The sequence below is a fragment of the Vicugna pacos genome, chromosome 8 (genome assembly GCF_048564905.1).
Source record: "Vicugna pacos chromosome 8, VicPac4, whole genome shotgun sequence".
Taxonomy (NCBI): Eukaryota; Metazoa; Chordata; class Mammalia; order Artiodactyla; family Camelidae; genus Vicugna; species Vicugna pacos.
In genome coordinates this window covers 39,415,422-39,429,675 of record NC_132994.1, presented here as the reverse complement: position 1 = coordinate 39,429,675, position 14,254 = coordinate 39,415,422, and the positions used below count along the sequence as shown (strand labels likewise).

The 14,254-nt window shown below is 36.7% G+C and overlaps 1 protein-coding gene across 1 annotated transcript in view; it reads left to right on the top strand.

The window, feature by feature from the left end:
* Positions 1 to 207: 207 nt before the first annotated feature.
* Positions 208 to 14,254, top strand: part of FRK (fyn related Src family tyrosine kinase) — an 81,360-nt gene continuing 67,313 nt past the window's right edge. The window contains exon 1 of the mRNA XM_006205675.4: positions 208 to 578. Coding sequence (XP_006205737.1) covers positions 208 to 578 — 371 coding nt within the window. The remainder of the gene's footprint in view (positions 579 to 14,254) is intronic.

Here is a 14,254-nt window from a genome sequence, read left to right as displayed (position 1 = left end):
CAGCCGCTTCGGCCGCGCAGAGCGCGCCGGTGAGTCTCCCCGAGCCGGTCGGCCGGACTGCTGTGAAGCAGGGCTTTGCACAGTCTCCAAAGCCCGGTGGATTGGTGCCGATTTCAAAGTTTCCTGGTGCAGGAAGAGAGAAAGTGGATCTGCAGAGAGTAAGGGGAGGGGGAAGAGCCCATCTCCCCTCCTCCCCACGGGAACACCATGGGTAACGTCTGCCTGAGGCTCCGGGCGTACCTGGAGCCCTGGCTCCCCTGCTGGTCCCAGGAGGCGGACAAGCCCACGGTGATTGATAACCCATGGACTGGCAGCCCCCACGATGGTCCCCGGCCACCGAGTCCGGAGCCCAGGGGAATCCAGGGCCGCTACTTTGTGGCTCTGTTTGATTACCAGGCCCGGACCGCAGAGGACCTGAGCTTCCGCGAGGGCGACAAGCTCCAAGTCCTGGACTCTTCCCACGAGGGCTGGTGGTTCGCCAAGCACTTGGAGAAAAGAGGAGAGGGCACCGGCCAGCAGCTGCAGGGCTATATTCCTTCTAACTATGTGGCTGAGGTCACAAGCCTCCAGGCAGAGCCGTGAGTAATACACCTTGTTACTCAACTCTCTGAGGGTGGGTAATGAGTTTTCCTTCTTATGTATCTGCAAATCCACTAATTTTCAAAGAGCTGCCTAGAAAGTATGAGGAAGTCCTGGCAAGAACCTTCTAACTGAAACACACCTCCCCTGCTAGGTGAGAGTGGAACTGGAAGATAATTGTTGTTGAAATGATGTCTTTCCCAGTATGTGTAGCCACAGGGCCGGGGTGTATTTAATGCTCCACCTTTTCTTTTGCTGTAAAATAAGTCATACCTCACTTTAACACAGAACTGCATTTCATTTGCAGGTGTATCATAGATCTTCCTTAAACCACACTTCCAAATCTAAAGTCCAGATATTTTTTTAATTTAAATTTTTGAAGTATCAACTCTAGTCCTGATAGGCATACACAGGGCTAACATAGACTGTCACATTTAGAAGATGCTACATTTTCCCAGTGAACTCATGACTAGATATTTTTCTTTGAGTCCCAGGTATGGAGTTATGCTACCCAAATTATGATAGCTTTTGGTTTTTATTATGACTAGAAACTGGCCATCTATAGATCCTTAGGAAGTTTTAACCAGAAACATAATGACAATATTTCCCCAGAGGAGGAGATAACGATTTTACCCTGATATTTGAATAAATCCTATGAATTATCATGGAACCAAGGATGAAAATTTTATGTACTTATGCACTTATCCATCCATCCATCTATCCATCCATCCATCCTCCCTTCCATTTATCTATCCATCCATCCATCTTTACAGGCAAGTGTCAGGCAGAGTAGTGGCATGGTGAGTAGATGAAAGGCAAGGCTATCCTAGTTGTGGTTGAATACAAAGCAGATATAAAACAAGGTCTTGACAACGGATACTTGAGGTCTGGTGGGTTAAGAAGCAAGTGTGGACTATTACTCACCCTAACCTTGTCCCTGTCTGGTTCCCATGTCTCTTAGGATTCGTCTTACAGAATAGATCCTTGGTAGAGGAACCACTCATTTTCTCATGTGTTCCTTTTTTTGATGTGAGCTGCAGCATCCCTTACTGCCCAGGAAGTAAAATGGTAGAAAGAGCCACAGTGCATTGTTGCTGCTTTACAAACTCAAATTCAAATACAAAAAGGCATGGGGGTGCTTTTGAGATTTTTACCAGCACCAAGAGCCTGTAAATGCTAAGAAGGGTCTTATTTTAGGCCTAGATAGAAATGAATTGAAATCTAGATTTGACAGATGGAACTGATCAGTTCTCAAATGAGAAAATCATCTATATGAACATTTATTTCCGTGACAGTCCACAGGAATTATATTTACTTATTCATTGAATGCTTAGTTATGTGCATTTATGATACGATTTTCACTACTATATGAGTCATGGTTTCCATGGAAGGTATGGTATTATGTATGCTTTATATTCAGTGTAACATATGTATACTGTTGAATAAATACCGTAATATTGGTATTAGTGCTTTAGATACATAATCTACTAGTTTTGAATATATTCAATTCATTTAACCACTTAGGGGCTCCATTTCCTCATCCGTTAGGTCTCTGGGGTCTCCTGGACCCCTGGATTCCTTGATATCTGGAGCATGAGGTCTTATGTTTCAAATGTAGTTCAGCCACATTCATGCTTGACAGGACAATAAATGCTGAAAATAAAAGAACAAGTGAATTGGAACAATACAAACAGTTCAAAAGTGATAATATGTTGGGTAACAGGACCAACAGCATCTTTACTTATTTAGATTCTTTTTGCCTAACAAACACAAAATAAGGCAACTAAAAGTATTGTGGCTATTTTTTTTTTTTTTTGATTCTCCGGAGCTGTCTGTGGCGAGGAATACTTTTTCCCTCCTGTGTGTAATTCCTGACCTTTCCGCTTGGAATTGGTTCTCGGCGTGTTCCCATGGGTCACTACCATCCTGTACCTCTGCAGTGGGCTTTTCTTGGGCTTTTCACATTTTGATGCCCAGATACTGCTGCCTTTTGGCCTCCTGATCGGTACCAGGCACTTGTTTCCTTTCACGTGTGCACCAGGGCCGTCACCGTGAACTCAGGTTATGCGTGAGGGTTCTTGCCACCAAATGGCTGAATTGCTTCAATACTTTCAGTACAGGTGGCCGTAGCCTCTAGAATTTCATCCTATTTCAAGTAGAAGTGATTTTAACTTAATCTTCTGAGTGAAGGTGTTTAAGTGGCCAACATAGTGCCTTAATACCTAGGGAATTTTACCCTCAAAAAACTTCTTCTAATATCTTTCCTATGTGAGTTTTCAAACATATACTTCATTTTTTCCCTTGTGAATACTGTGAAAGTTAATGTTTATTTTACAATGAGCTTGTTGTATAGTGTTAAGTGAAGATTATTGCTTACATTCACATGTGTGAGGTGAGAAGCAATGGGAAACCAATGAAAGCTGAGTCATCTAATTTCTTATTAGACTAATGGAATGCATTTTAGTATTCATCTGTTAATGTTTTTATTCTTGTCTTGCATTAGTAAGAAACCCTTTGGAGTTATTAGTGGCCGGGCAAATCAGTTTAGTTTCAGTGTTTGTTTTGTTTGTTTCTTTTATATTAGGAAGTGAAGATATTAAAAAGAATTAGACTATTGTTAAAAGATAAACTCCTTTAATAATTGATTTTTAAATTCCATCTAGAAATGCTTTTCCTTTTCTGAATATTTTACATTGTGATATAACAAACCCATTCTTAATGATTTATTTTGTCTCTTCGAAGAATCTTTGTTTTATGTTCAATTTGAATTCCTATACCCTTTCATAGATGAGTGTTTTTCTTCCACATCTTCAACATGGAATCCCTCAAAAATCTTACTTCTGGGGTGTGGTTACTCAGAACTCTCTGTACATTTTTTATTTACAGTGTTTTTAGAGATAAAGTTCATCCAGAAAGTAATGGTATGAAAATTACATATAAATCTTGGAGTCAAGAGCAGTGGCTTTAAATTTCATTGCTTTTGTTATAAAAAAAATTCAAGTAATGCAATATATTGATGAAAAGCAAAATGATCAGCAGTTGTTTAATTTACAGGTAGCATCATTTATCTGCAAATTGTTTCAAAGCTGTTTGCCTAATTGTTTAAGTGTGCTTTAGGTGGCCCCACGTCTTTTATGCTAGACTGGTGTAGGCTCAGAAGTACTTTGTGGAAAGCTTTTCCTGCTCCTCTTATTGCCACGTAAAGGTAGATCATTCCAGTTCCTCTCCCCGGCTTTTTATGGGCTGCCGTGAGAAGGAGTGCAAGAAGAAGTCTTTGTAACTCGGAATTTTGTTGACAGGTAATCTTATGGCATAAAGGTGTTAGAATTTTATAAAGTTTAAAGGTACTGGGATTTCTTTCCATTTGTTTAGGGGATATATTCCTAATCATGCTCCTCTTTAATATGTCAGACTAGAGTTCTGTCAAGATTTTAACTAATTTAAGGTCATTGCCATTGTCTGGTTTGAAGAAAGTAGCATGGAGAATTAAAGTGGTATATGCTTAGAAAGAGATTTTTAATATCTACAAATAGAATTGCAACTTTACTATTTGCTAATTTGAATACTGCTGAATTAAATAATCATCCAATATAAGCCGTACATAGTGCTCCCGGTGATTTTCAGCCTGGATGTCAGTAGATTTCTTTCTCAGCTAGTATATGAAGCCAGCTTTTTTTTTTTTTTTTGAAGCCAGCTTTTGAATCTTAAATGATTTAAAGATAAAGGAACAATGTGGTTTAAAAATTAAAATGACTATTAATAAATGAAGGAAAAGGCATCAGAATATTCACAAACCAATCTGAAGTAACTCCTTTGAGTAGTTTAAATCACTAGAAAATCACCTGTGAGCAAGCAGTCCCATAAATATTCTCAATCCAGATCATTTATGTCTTTTTCTTTGTGCTAGTTATCAAGGAAGACTAAATGCATATATGTAGAAATTGAAAATAATACATTTTCAGTTTCTTCCCTATAAGACAAAGTTTACTTAAATCCATAGTTTTAAAAACTAAGTAAAAAAAAAGTTTATATATATAAGTAAAATGCATTACAAGAATACATATGGCTGTTTATCAAATTAAGTGTTTTGGATAAACCCAGGATAAGAATTTTAAGACAAATAATTTACATCAAAAAGCCATATTTATATACCATAAGATTAATTAGAAAACTGTTATTAAATTGCTTATAGAATTATGACATAGTCTTCTCTTTATCCTTTAATAGAAAATAACAATATAACAAATATGTTGCTAAAATAATTTATAAAAAGTTACATTTTAGGTATAATGTTATGTGATTTTTATATTAATATAACTACTACACTTATGTTTATATAACTGTCTCAGTTATAAAATGCATTTTAATATAAATTGTCACTATTTTTAAGAAAAATGATAATTAACTGCAAAATTAAATTGACTTTATGAGAATAATGGCAAAGTCCATAGAAGTGAGGAAAAAGAGGAACCAACTGAACTTCATTAAAATCACAGTTAAAGTTTAAGTGTAATAGCAGTTCAAAATAGTCGATAAATGGCAGTAAAATCTGATTACTTATATCTCAAAATATCTTTGAGAAGCAATGAAGTGCCATAGAATGGAGTGATTACAATGAGTCAGAAGTCATTCTTAATTTTTTCTAGGAAAATTGATAAAATGGATAAAGCTTTGGAAGTTTCAATTGCAATATGTCATTCAGAACCACTCTCTGTCTAGTAAAAGTATTGATTATTTTTTTCTTTTCTGGTTTTTAACAAATTACTCATGATGGAAAAGATTTTATGTGAGTGAAATAACTCATAAACTACTATACTTTAGTTCTAAAGATTAGAACCTAAATTCCAACTTGTTTGAATTCATTCTTTAAAAATAAAAGAGATTTTTATTGGCTTGTTTTTTCAAATCAGTTTGTTATTTTCAAATGAATTTATTTAAATGTTTGGTTTGTCTCTGTAGACATTCTGGTGTTACTTTTTCAAGTATTTCAGCAAAGTGACATCAAAGTAGACACAATCTTCTACATAGTAAAGTAGGACTAACTTTTGTTAAGGAACTACAATGTCCTGTGTACTAAGTCTTCAGGTTCCCAAAAGGAAAACAAATAAGACTTTGCCTCAATTAACTCATTATCAGCTCAGAAAACTCCCTTTGTATTTTCCAACTGCCAGTACCACAGTGAGAATCTATATGGTAAATAAAAATCAGAGCAGTTTTGAGGTTCTTCTGGTGGCTATTTTAGCTAGATGAAAACATTAGTGGTATAGAGTTGTAGTTGATATATAATGCTGGTTGTCCTTTTTGATCTGACCTGTCGTGTGCTTAAGGACACAGGCTATGGGACCAAATGGTCTGAATTTGAATCTGCCTCTGTCATGGCACAGCCTTGAGCAATTCATATTAATAGAAATGAAACGACCCCTATCTCATAAGATCGATATGGGACATAAATGAGGTTCTTTTTGCAGAAAGCATGCCCTATGGAGAACCTGATACATAGTAAGGGCTTAAGAAATGTCATCTGTTGTTTAGCTGGGCAACTGTACCCTGACTTCTGCCTAGATGGGTCATGGTTTGCACACCCCCGGCTCCAGCCTCAGCTCACACTGGTCTTTTCCTCTAACAGGTCTCTCACACGCTGAGCATCTTGGGAGCATCTTTCAGTCTTTCTTCCACACCCTCCCCCACCTGCGGTCTTGGACTTTACAGGAGCCGGCTGTTGTTCTCCGGCTTGCAAACCTCTCCCTCCTCTTTTCTTCCTGACCAACTCTCGTTCATCCTTCCTTCTTACCTTGTTTGTTCCTCTCTCCCTGAAGCCTTTCCTGACATTCTAGACTATATTAGGTCTTTCTGCCTAGAGTTTCGTGTCATTTGGCATCATTGCTTATATCTTTTCTGCAAGACTGTAAGCTCTGGAGGTGGGAGGTGGGAAGATGAGCTGTGGCCTCGGGTCCTGGAGCCCAGTGTGGTGCCTATGCATAGTAAGCACTCGTTAATGTTCATTGGGTAAGTGGATGATTAAATGATGATTGCCCATCTACAAATCTCAGGTCTTTTAAAGAGCAGCTGTCAGATCCACTTCTTTTCTTCACCTTTTCCTCTCTGAGTTGCTTTTTTACCTACCAGGAAAATCTGCCGAGTTTCCTCATCAATGGCCTAGGCCATTTTGCGTTCTTTTCTCAATGAATTGTACAAGCCTCAGTTTTTTGTTAGACTGATAGTCATAATAGCATAATTTCCAGGCTGTCAGAAATTTGTGACTCTAATCCACTGTGAGGAAAAAATACTTAGGGATCACAGACTGATTTGAATTTTTTTTGTTGTTGTAGAATAAGTATCAAGCCAGAAACTGATCGTGAATCTCTTGGAAGTGGTATCTAAAAATCACATGTATACACATTAAACTATACTGTGGTTATATTTAAAGTAAAGGAGTCACTGGCCTGAACTTTTAAACAGACAGAAAACCAAAACTTAATTAACAGAATTAATGTTGTGGGGCCAGAGTTGTAATTTCAGTTTTGATGCTGAACATACATAATTTCAAATTATTATGTATGTATGTATTACATGTGTATAGGAAATATTTTTCACTTTATGTGTGTTGAAAGTTTGAGTCTTTTACTGCATATTAGTATATTTTTATTGTTACATTCTAAAACACTACCAAACAAAATAATTACATGTTCTTTTTACTAGTTTTCTTAATAATTAGCTGCTAATTTTTCTGCAACATTCTCTGACTCACATTTTTAATGGGCGTTCTTAGCGCTGGAAGGATTGAGCCAATTTTTCTGGGGAAGGTAGTTATGCAGATCAATAGCAACTTGAATAATACTTCAAACCTCCTTATGGCTGTTTTCCTGAAACCTGCAACTTTAGCAGTTAGTTTATGTGGATGTTTCTTTAAAGATTAACATAACGAAGAATTCTGCTAAAATGCATAGCTGCAAATATAGATCATGTGATCTGTATTACCTACCTTGCTTATTTGGCTAATTTCAGATGCTATAATAGACTATCCCTTGTGTAATATCTTGTTATGTCATTTTTTCCTACAGTTTTTCAGTTAGATTTCTTTCCTGTTTAAAAGTTGAATTAATTTTAGTGTTAGGTTCTTTAATGCTTTTCTTCATGTTTTCTTTTTTATTCATATGGCATACTTTATAGTGCCTTTAAATTCAGACTAAATTTCTCAATTAGAGGTTTTTTTCCCCATTAATCTTGTGCCTTCTTAAGGGTAAAATGAGAATGCAATTCAAGAAATGTTATTACTAAGAATTTTTGAACTTTATATTAGGTATCTAATTTGAAAGGCATTTAGAATCTTAGTTCAAAATAAATATTTCCGTTAACACAAATGTTGCATACCACGTTGGCAGCGTGATTTGGATGATTCAGAAGAATCCTAACGATTCTAATGAAAGGCAATATTTTGATAAATTTAAAGTCACTCTAATGCTCTTCCAATATTACACATATCCTTAAGCCATTTCTGAATATTAATCAGTAAGGACATACCAAGATTCCCATTACAGGAGGGGCCTCATCCTTACAAACACCAGAATTGTGATCCCTGCAAAGTCACTGCCAGGCAGTCCTCTCTGGAGGGTGCCTGTGTCTTTTCTGTGAAGTAGGACTCAGAACAGTTTCTTCAAAATCTCTTCAGCATTTCTAGTCATTGAAGAAGTTAGAGTCTATGGAATACATGTAGCTATTCAATAAACTTTCTGTGTACATTTACTGTATTAAAGGCACTGTTTTTTTAACAGTGGGAGATAGCAGAATGAGTAAGACAGTGCTTCTTTCCCAGATAACTTTACAATTTCTGGAGGTAAGACTAATAAGCCAAGAATGTATGTCAGTGCCTTTAGGCAAAGACTACCAGGAATACACCTGTCCTGGCTTGTTATTTGTTGCAGGAAAGGAGAACACACACCATGGACAGCAGTGGAGCATCTCAGTAAGAGTGTGTTAGATAAGACACATTATAGGATTTGGGGCTGTGATTTTGGCAAGAGGTTAAGGGAGCTCTGGATTGACTGCTATCAGGAAGTGAGGGTGACTGTATGATTGTGTACCTTAATCAATCTTGTTGAGAAGGAGGGAAGACTAGTTCAAGATTACAGCTATAACTGGTAAAGAAACAGCAGCCACTTGTGTTAACCAGGATAGGTGGCTGTTTGGTCATTTTTGTGGTGGGACAAATGTCCATGTTTTTGTGAGTGTTCAGAGATGATTAAGGTGACTGATCTTGTTTTTGTCTTGAGCTGTGATGGTCACAGAGTGGCTTTGTCTGATGTTGGTGCTCTGGGAGGTTGTTGATGTTCAGTAGAAGAACACCAAGGCCTGGTCATACGAGCCAGGCCAGCTCCTCGATGCCAGGGGCAGCTTTTCTCTCGCTTAACCAGCGTAAGACAGATGCTGATAAATGCCATAAATGCACTGTCTGTCATTCAGCATGCACTCGAGGTTTGCAGATACTAACTACTATGTATAAAATAGATTAACAACAAGTTCATACTGTATAGCACACGGAACTGTATTAAATATCTTGTAGTAACCTATAATGAAAAAGAATATGAAAATGAATATATGTATGTATATGTATGACTGAAGCATTATGCTGTACACCAGAAATGGACACATTGTAAACTGACTATACATTAATAAAAAAGATAATATTTTAATGAGTGAATGAATGAATGAAGAAGCAAATGCGTAAGTGAATATGTATAGAGGTAGGGCAGACAAGTTCTGGTTTGGGGAAAATCAAAACTTTCTTTCAGAGTTCAGTTCACATGACCTTCTTCCAAGAAGCTTTTCCTAACCTTCAGAGAAAGAATTTGTAATTTGTTTTCTCCATGATTTTGTAGTTCTTGTTGGTAGAGCATCATTTGATAGTAACTGATGTTTTTTGAGAGCTTACCGTTATATTCCTCACCACACAAATAACTTCACTTGCTTTACCTTGTATACTGCAGCCTCATGAGATGGATACTTTCAGTATCTCCATTTACAGATGAGGAGACCGACGCTGCAAGTGTTTAGGTGAACTGCTCAAAGCGACACAGTTAATAAATGATGGAGCTGAGATTTGCCTGCTACTAGCCTGTCTCTGGGGACTGTGCTTGTATCATACAATGGCTAGTTGCAAAAGTTCTATCTTTCCTGTGAGACTGTAAGATTGTGAGACTGTGAGACTGTGAAGTCTTTGAGAGCAGGATACTCGTGTTTCCTGTATCATCCCTAGAAAACTGTCTGAGACAGTGTTTCTGCTCCAGAGGATTTATCATCTCAGGAGGTAAGACAACTATTTCCTCCTGAAATTGTAAATTCCCTGCAGTAGAAGCACCGTCTTACTCAGTTTTACTCAATGCTTATTGATGAGACAATTCAGTACACATTGTTAAACTCAGAGGGAGGGAACTACCCGTATACTCAGGGCATGGGAAGTTGTGTAGTTTAGTTGAAGCATTCATGGAGAGAGCCATGAGAAATAAATCTGGAAAAAGAAGTTGGGATGAGGCTTTGGGAAAGACCATGTGTGCCAGGTTAGAGAGTTTGGATTTTTTTTCATAAGAAATAAATGGAAAGCAGAGCTTTGAAAAGACAGTGATGATGTGGGAATGGAATGGAGAAGAGAGAGGGTAGGTAGTAATAGGGGAATTGTACCAAACATCCCTGGCATGAGGTTATAAGAGTTTATAATTTCTATTTGTGGTACTGTTAAAAACATCAAGAGGACTTAGGGGAAGGAAAAAAATTAACATTTTTAAGTACCTTTGATGTGCTGAGCACATGAAACTATAGACACGACCTAATTTAATCTTTATAATAACCCTGCAAGGCAAATTTTCTTATTTAGGATGAGAAAATTGAAACTCAAATTTAAATAAATCCAAGAGCATTCTTATCTGGTAAATAGTAGAGGCGAAACAACAAACGAGATGTAGGAGAAGAGAAAGAGAGAGGATTAAAAAATACATTATTTGGGACCAGGTGAACTATTAAGACAAGTACACATTTCATGAAGTACTTTTTACTGGTATGGTTGAAACAGAAAAGATGATACATTCACTTTTAGATATGTTGAGTGTGACGTACTAACAAGTCATCTCAATGAAAATGCCCGGGAGAAATGTAGAAATACAAAAATCTGGGCAAGTAGACAAGTCTGTTTTGTAAAGATGGGTTTTTGAAGGAATTCACACTGAGGTGTTAAAATGTTACAGGAACATAAGAACTGCAGGGCACTGCAGATTTCACAAGAATTATAAGAACCATAGCATGGGAGTCTAAGAAACAGAAGGGGCCAAAGATCAACTCTAGAAATGCCCAGAGTTTATGTGAGTAGGTGTGGTGAGGAGATTGTAGTAGTAATGGCCTTGTTGTTCACACCTTTTTGCATACACACTATTTTTTTCTTTTTCAACTTTATTAGGTAGAATTATTATAGTTCAACAGCACATACACATTACATTGCATGTAAATACATATATATAGTATACTGCACATTTTTTTAGTTGATATATTTTCACTGATAATTGTTTCTAAGGACAGATTAGAGCTTTAGCTTCTTAAACTTACATAGTTATCAAAGGAATAAAGCCAACTACAAAATAAGAATCAACAGAATATGCTCTTCAGTAGTCCCCTCCCACACAAACTCTGAGTTTGGCTAAGTAACTTGCTTTGGCCAATGGGATGATTGTAAACGTGACAAAAGTAGAGACTGAAAAGCACTTACATGTTGGGGGCTTTCTTATTGCTCTTGGAGTTCTGCAACTACCATGAAAAAACCCAAGCAGCCCTCCTGGGGAGTGGAAGACCACGTGAAGCGAGGCCCTGTTTCTCCCAGATGACTCACCAGCCAACAGGAGACTCATGACCAAACCTAAATAAGATCAGCTGAGCCCATCCCAGATTTCTCACCTTTAGATTCCTGAGTTAACCAAACACAGCCAATCTCCATATAAGTGGACTCTACAATCCACAGATGGAACCAACTGTGATCGAAAATGTTTGGGAAAAAAATCCAGAAAGTCCCCCAAAACAAAACTTGAATTTCCCACATGTTGGCAACAATTTACACAGCATTTACACTGTGTTAGGTATTATAAGTAATCTAGAGGTGATTTAAAGTATCCCTAAAGGATGTGTGTATGTTGTATGCAAATACTATGCCATTTTATATAAAGGACTTTAGCATCCACGGATTTTGGTATCTGCAGGGGTCCTGGAACCAATCCCCCTCAGATACTGAGGGAAGACTGCAGTTCTCATTAAGCGAAACTAATACAAGGAAGAAGAGCCACCAAAGGAAACCATGAAGAAATCATACATAAAGTAGGAGAAAAAGAGCATCTTTTCCAAAACAAGAAGATAGAGGGAGTTTTGGGTCAAATGCTTATCAATGCATTTATTTTTTATTTTTTTAAATCAATTGTACTTCAATTAAAAAGAAAACAAACAAACAAACAACCCATTTAAAATGTGGGCAGAAGAACTTAACATTTTTCCAAAAGAGAAGATGCAGATGGCCAACAGGAACGTGAAAAGCTGCTGAATGTCACTAATATCAGAGAAATGCAAATGAAAATCACAGCGAGAAACCATCTCACACCTGTCAGAATGGCCATCATCAAAAAGAACACAAATAACAAATGTTGGCAAGAACGTGGAAAAAAAAGGAACCCTTGAACACTGCTGGTGCGAAAGTAAATTGGTGCAGCCACTGTGGAAGACAATATGGAGGTTTCTCCAAAAACCAAAACCAGAACCACCACATGGCCCAGCAGTTCCACTCCTGGCCATATACCTGAGAAAAACAAAAACATAAATTCAAAAAGACACATACACCCCGCTGTTAACAGCAGCACCATTTACAATTGCCAAGATATGGAAGCATCCCAAGTGCACATCAACAGATGAAAGGACAAAGAAGATGTAGCATATACATGCAATGGAATACATCTCACCCATAAAAAAGAAGGATATTTTGCCAACTTTTTAAAACAACTTTTTTTTTAAACACACATTTGACAAATACAAAAGAATATGTGCAACTTTGAGGTAACCTTTAAAGCATGATGATTTATGAACATCCATTTAACCAGCTAGCTACCCTGTGACCTAGACTATTACTAATAATGAACCTATTAGTGCTTCCCCTCCCTGGTCTCCACAGTAAAACCTTTCTCCTAGAAAATGTTAATAGCAACTCAGTTCCTAATAGCAAAAGACTGGAATCAATCCAAATGTCCATTAATAGGAGAGGAATAAATTGTGGTTTATTTATTCAATGAAATATTATACAATAGCTAAAATGATGAATTGAGTGACATGCAACAGCATGAGTGAATTACAGTGTTGAATGAAAAGAAAATTTCAAAAGATTGCACATAATATTCTATTTTATAAAGTCTACAAATAAAACCAAATGACACATTGTATGGGCATGTATGTTAGTAAAACTATAAAGTAAAGTAAGGGAATGATAAACAGCCATTTGATTTACTCATCTAAGCTTTGTATATTCTGTTTCTGTTGAACATTTAAAGAAATGATTACAAGAATGATTTTCATGATCGACCATGAAAAAGAAATGTAACAGATATGCTGGCCAGGAGATCAAATGTAGGTATTGTGATTGATCATATATAGTTCATGACTACCTTCCTCACAAAACTATTTTCACTGAATTATCCTTTAATATTATCCTTCTAAAATAAATAAGAAAGACATTAAAAACACAAAAAACATAGTTCTTGCTACTATTGTTGTCATTACCCACTATGACTTTTTTAAGATACCCCTTCCCCAAATTACAATGACAAGAATCCTTACCTTGTGGACCATGGACTCCTAAAGGTTCCAGATGTGGGCCTGAGGCAGTCCATGATCTCTGTAAAATTCCATATAAAATTTGGGTGATGTGTATTTGTGCATTTTTTAACATAAAAGGTTGGAGATTTTATGCTATTCTAAAAGGAAACATGTTTTAAAAAAAAAAGGTGAAAGAACCTGTTGTAAAATTAACACAGGCAAAGTTTGTTTCTCTTGAAAAATTGATTTACTTCCTTATAGCAGATAATGAATTCTTCATTTATTACGCATCACATTTTTACACTTAGCTACCAGGAAGTTCAGAGTTCATTTAAATGCTTGTTCCCGATAATTGTATTTGATCTTAAGTCTGAATTATTTTCTTCCTTCTCTCTCTCTTTTTTTGAACTACTTAACATTTTTATTCTATAGAACATATACTGAGTTTTGTAGGGGTTTGCTGTTGTAATCTACTTTTAATACATAATTAATAATGGTCAGTCTAGACATGTTCTATATTTTAGGATCTTAAATTAAAGAAAAATAATTTTATATCTTAATCTATATACTAATTAAGGAATACTTTAGACCTTCTGAGCTTAGTTGAGAGTAATTCTAAGCCAAACTGACAGGTTGTTTGATAGAATATAATTAATGGCTATTGGCCATAAACCTATCTAGTCATTCCTTACCTTAACCCCACTTTGCTTTCCTGGCTCTAACACTGGTTTTTGCTCTCTTGCCTGCCTCTTCCTTGTTTGTTTCATTTCTTTCCAATTTCAACCGGGGGCACAGATCTTTGTCTGCTGGAGAATTTGGCACAATCTCCCTGCCCTTTCTCCTTGTT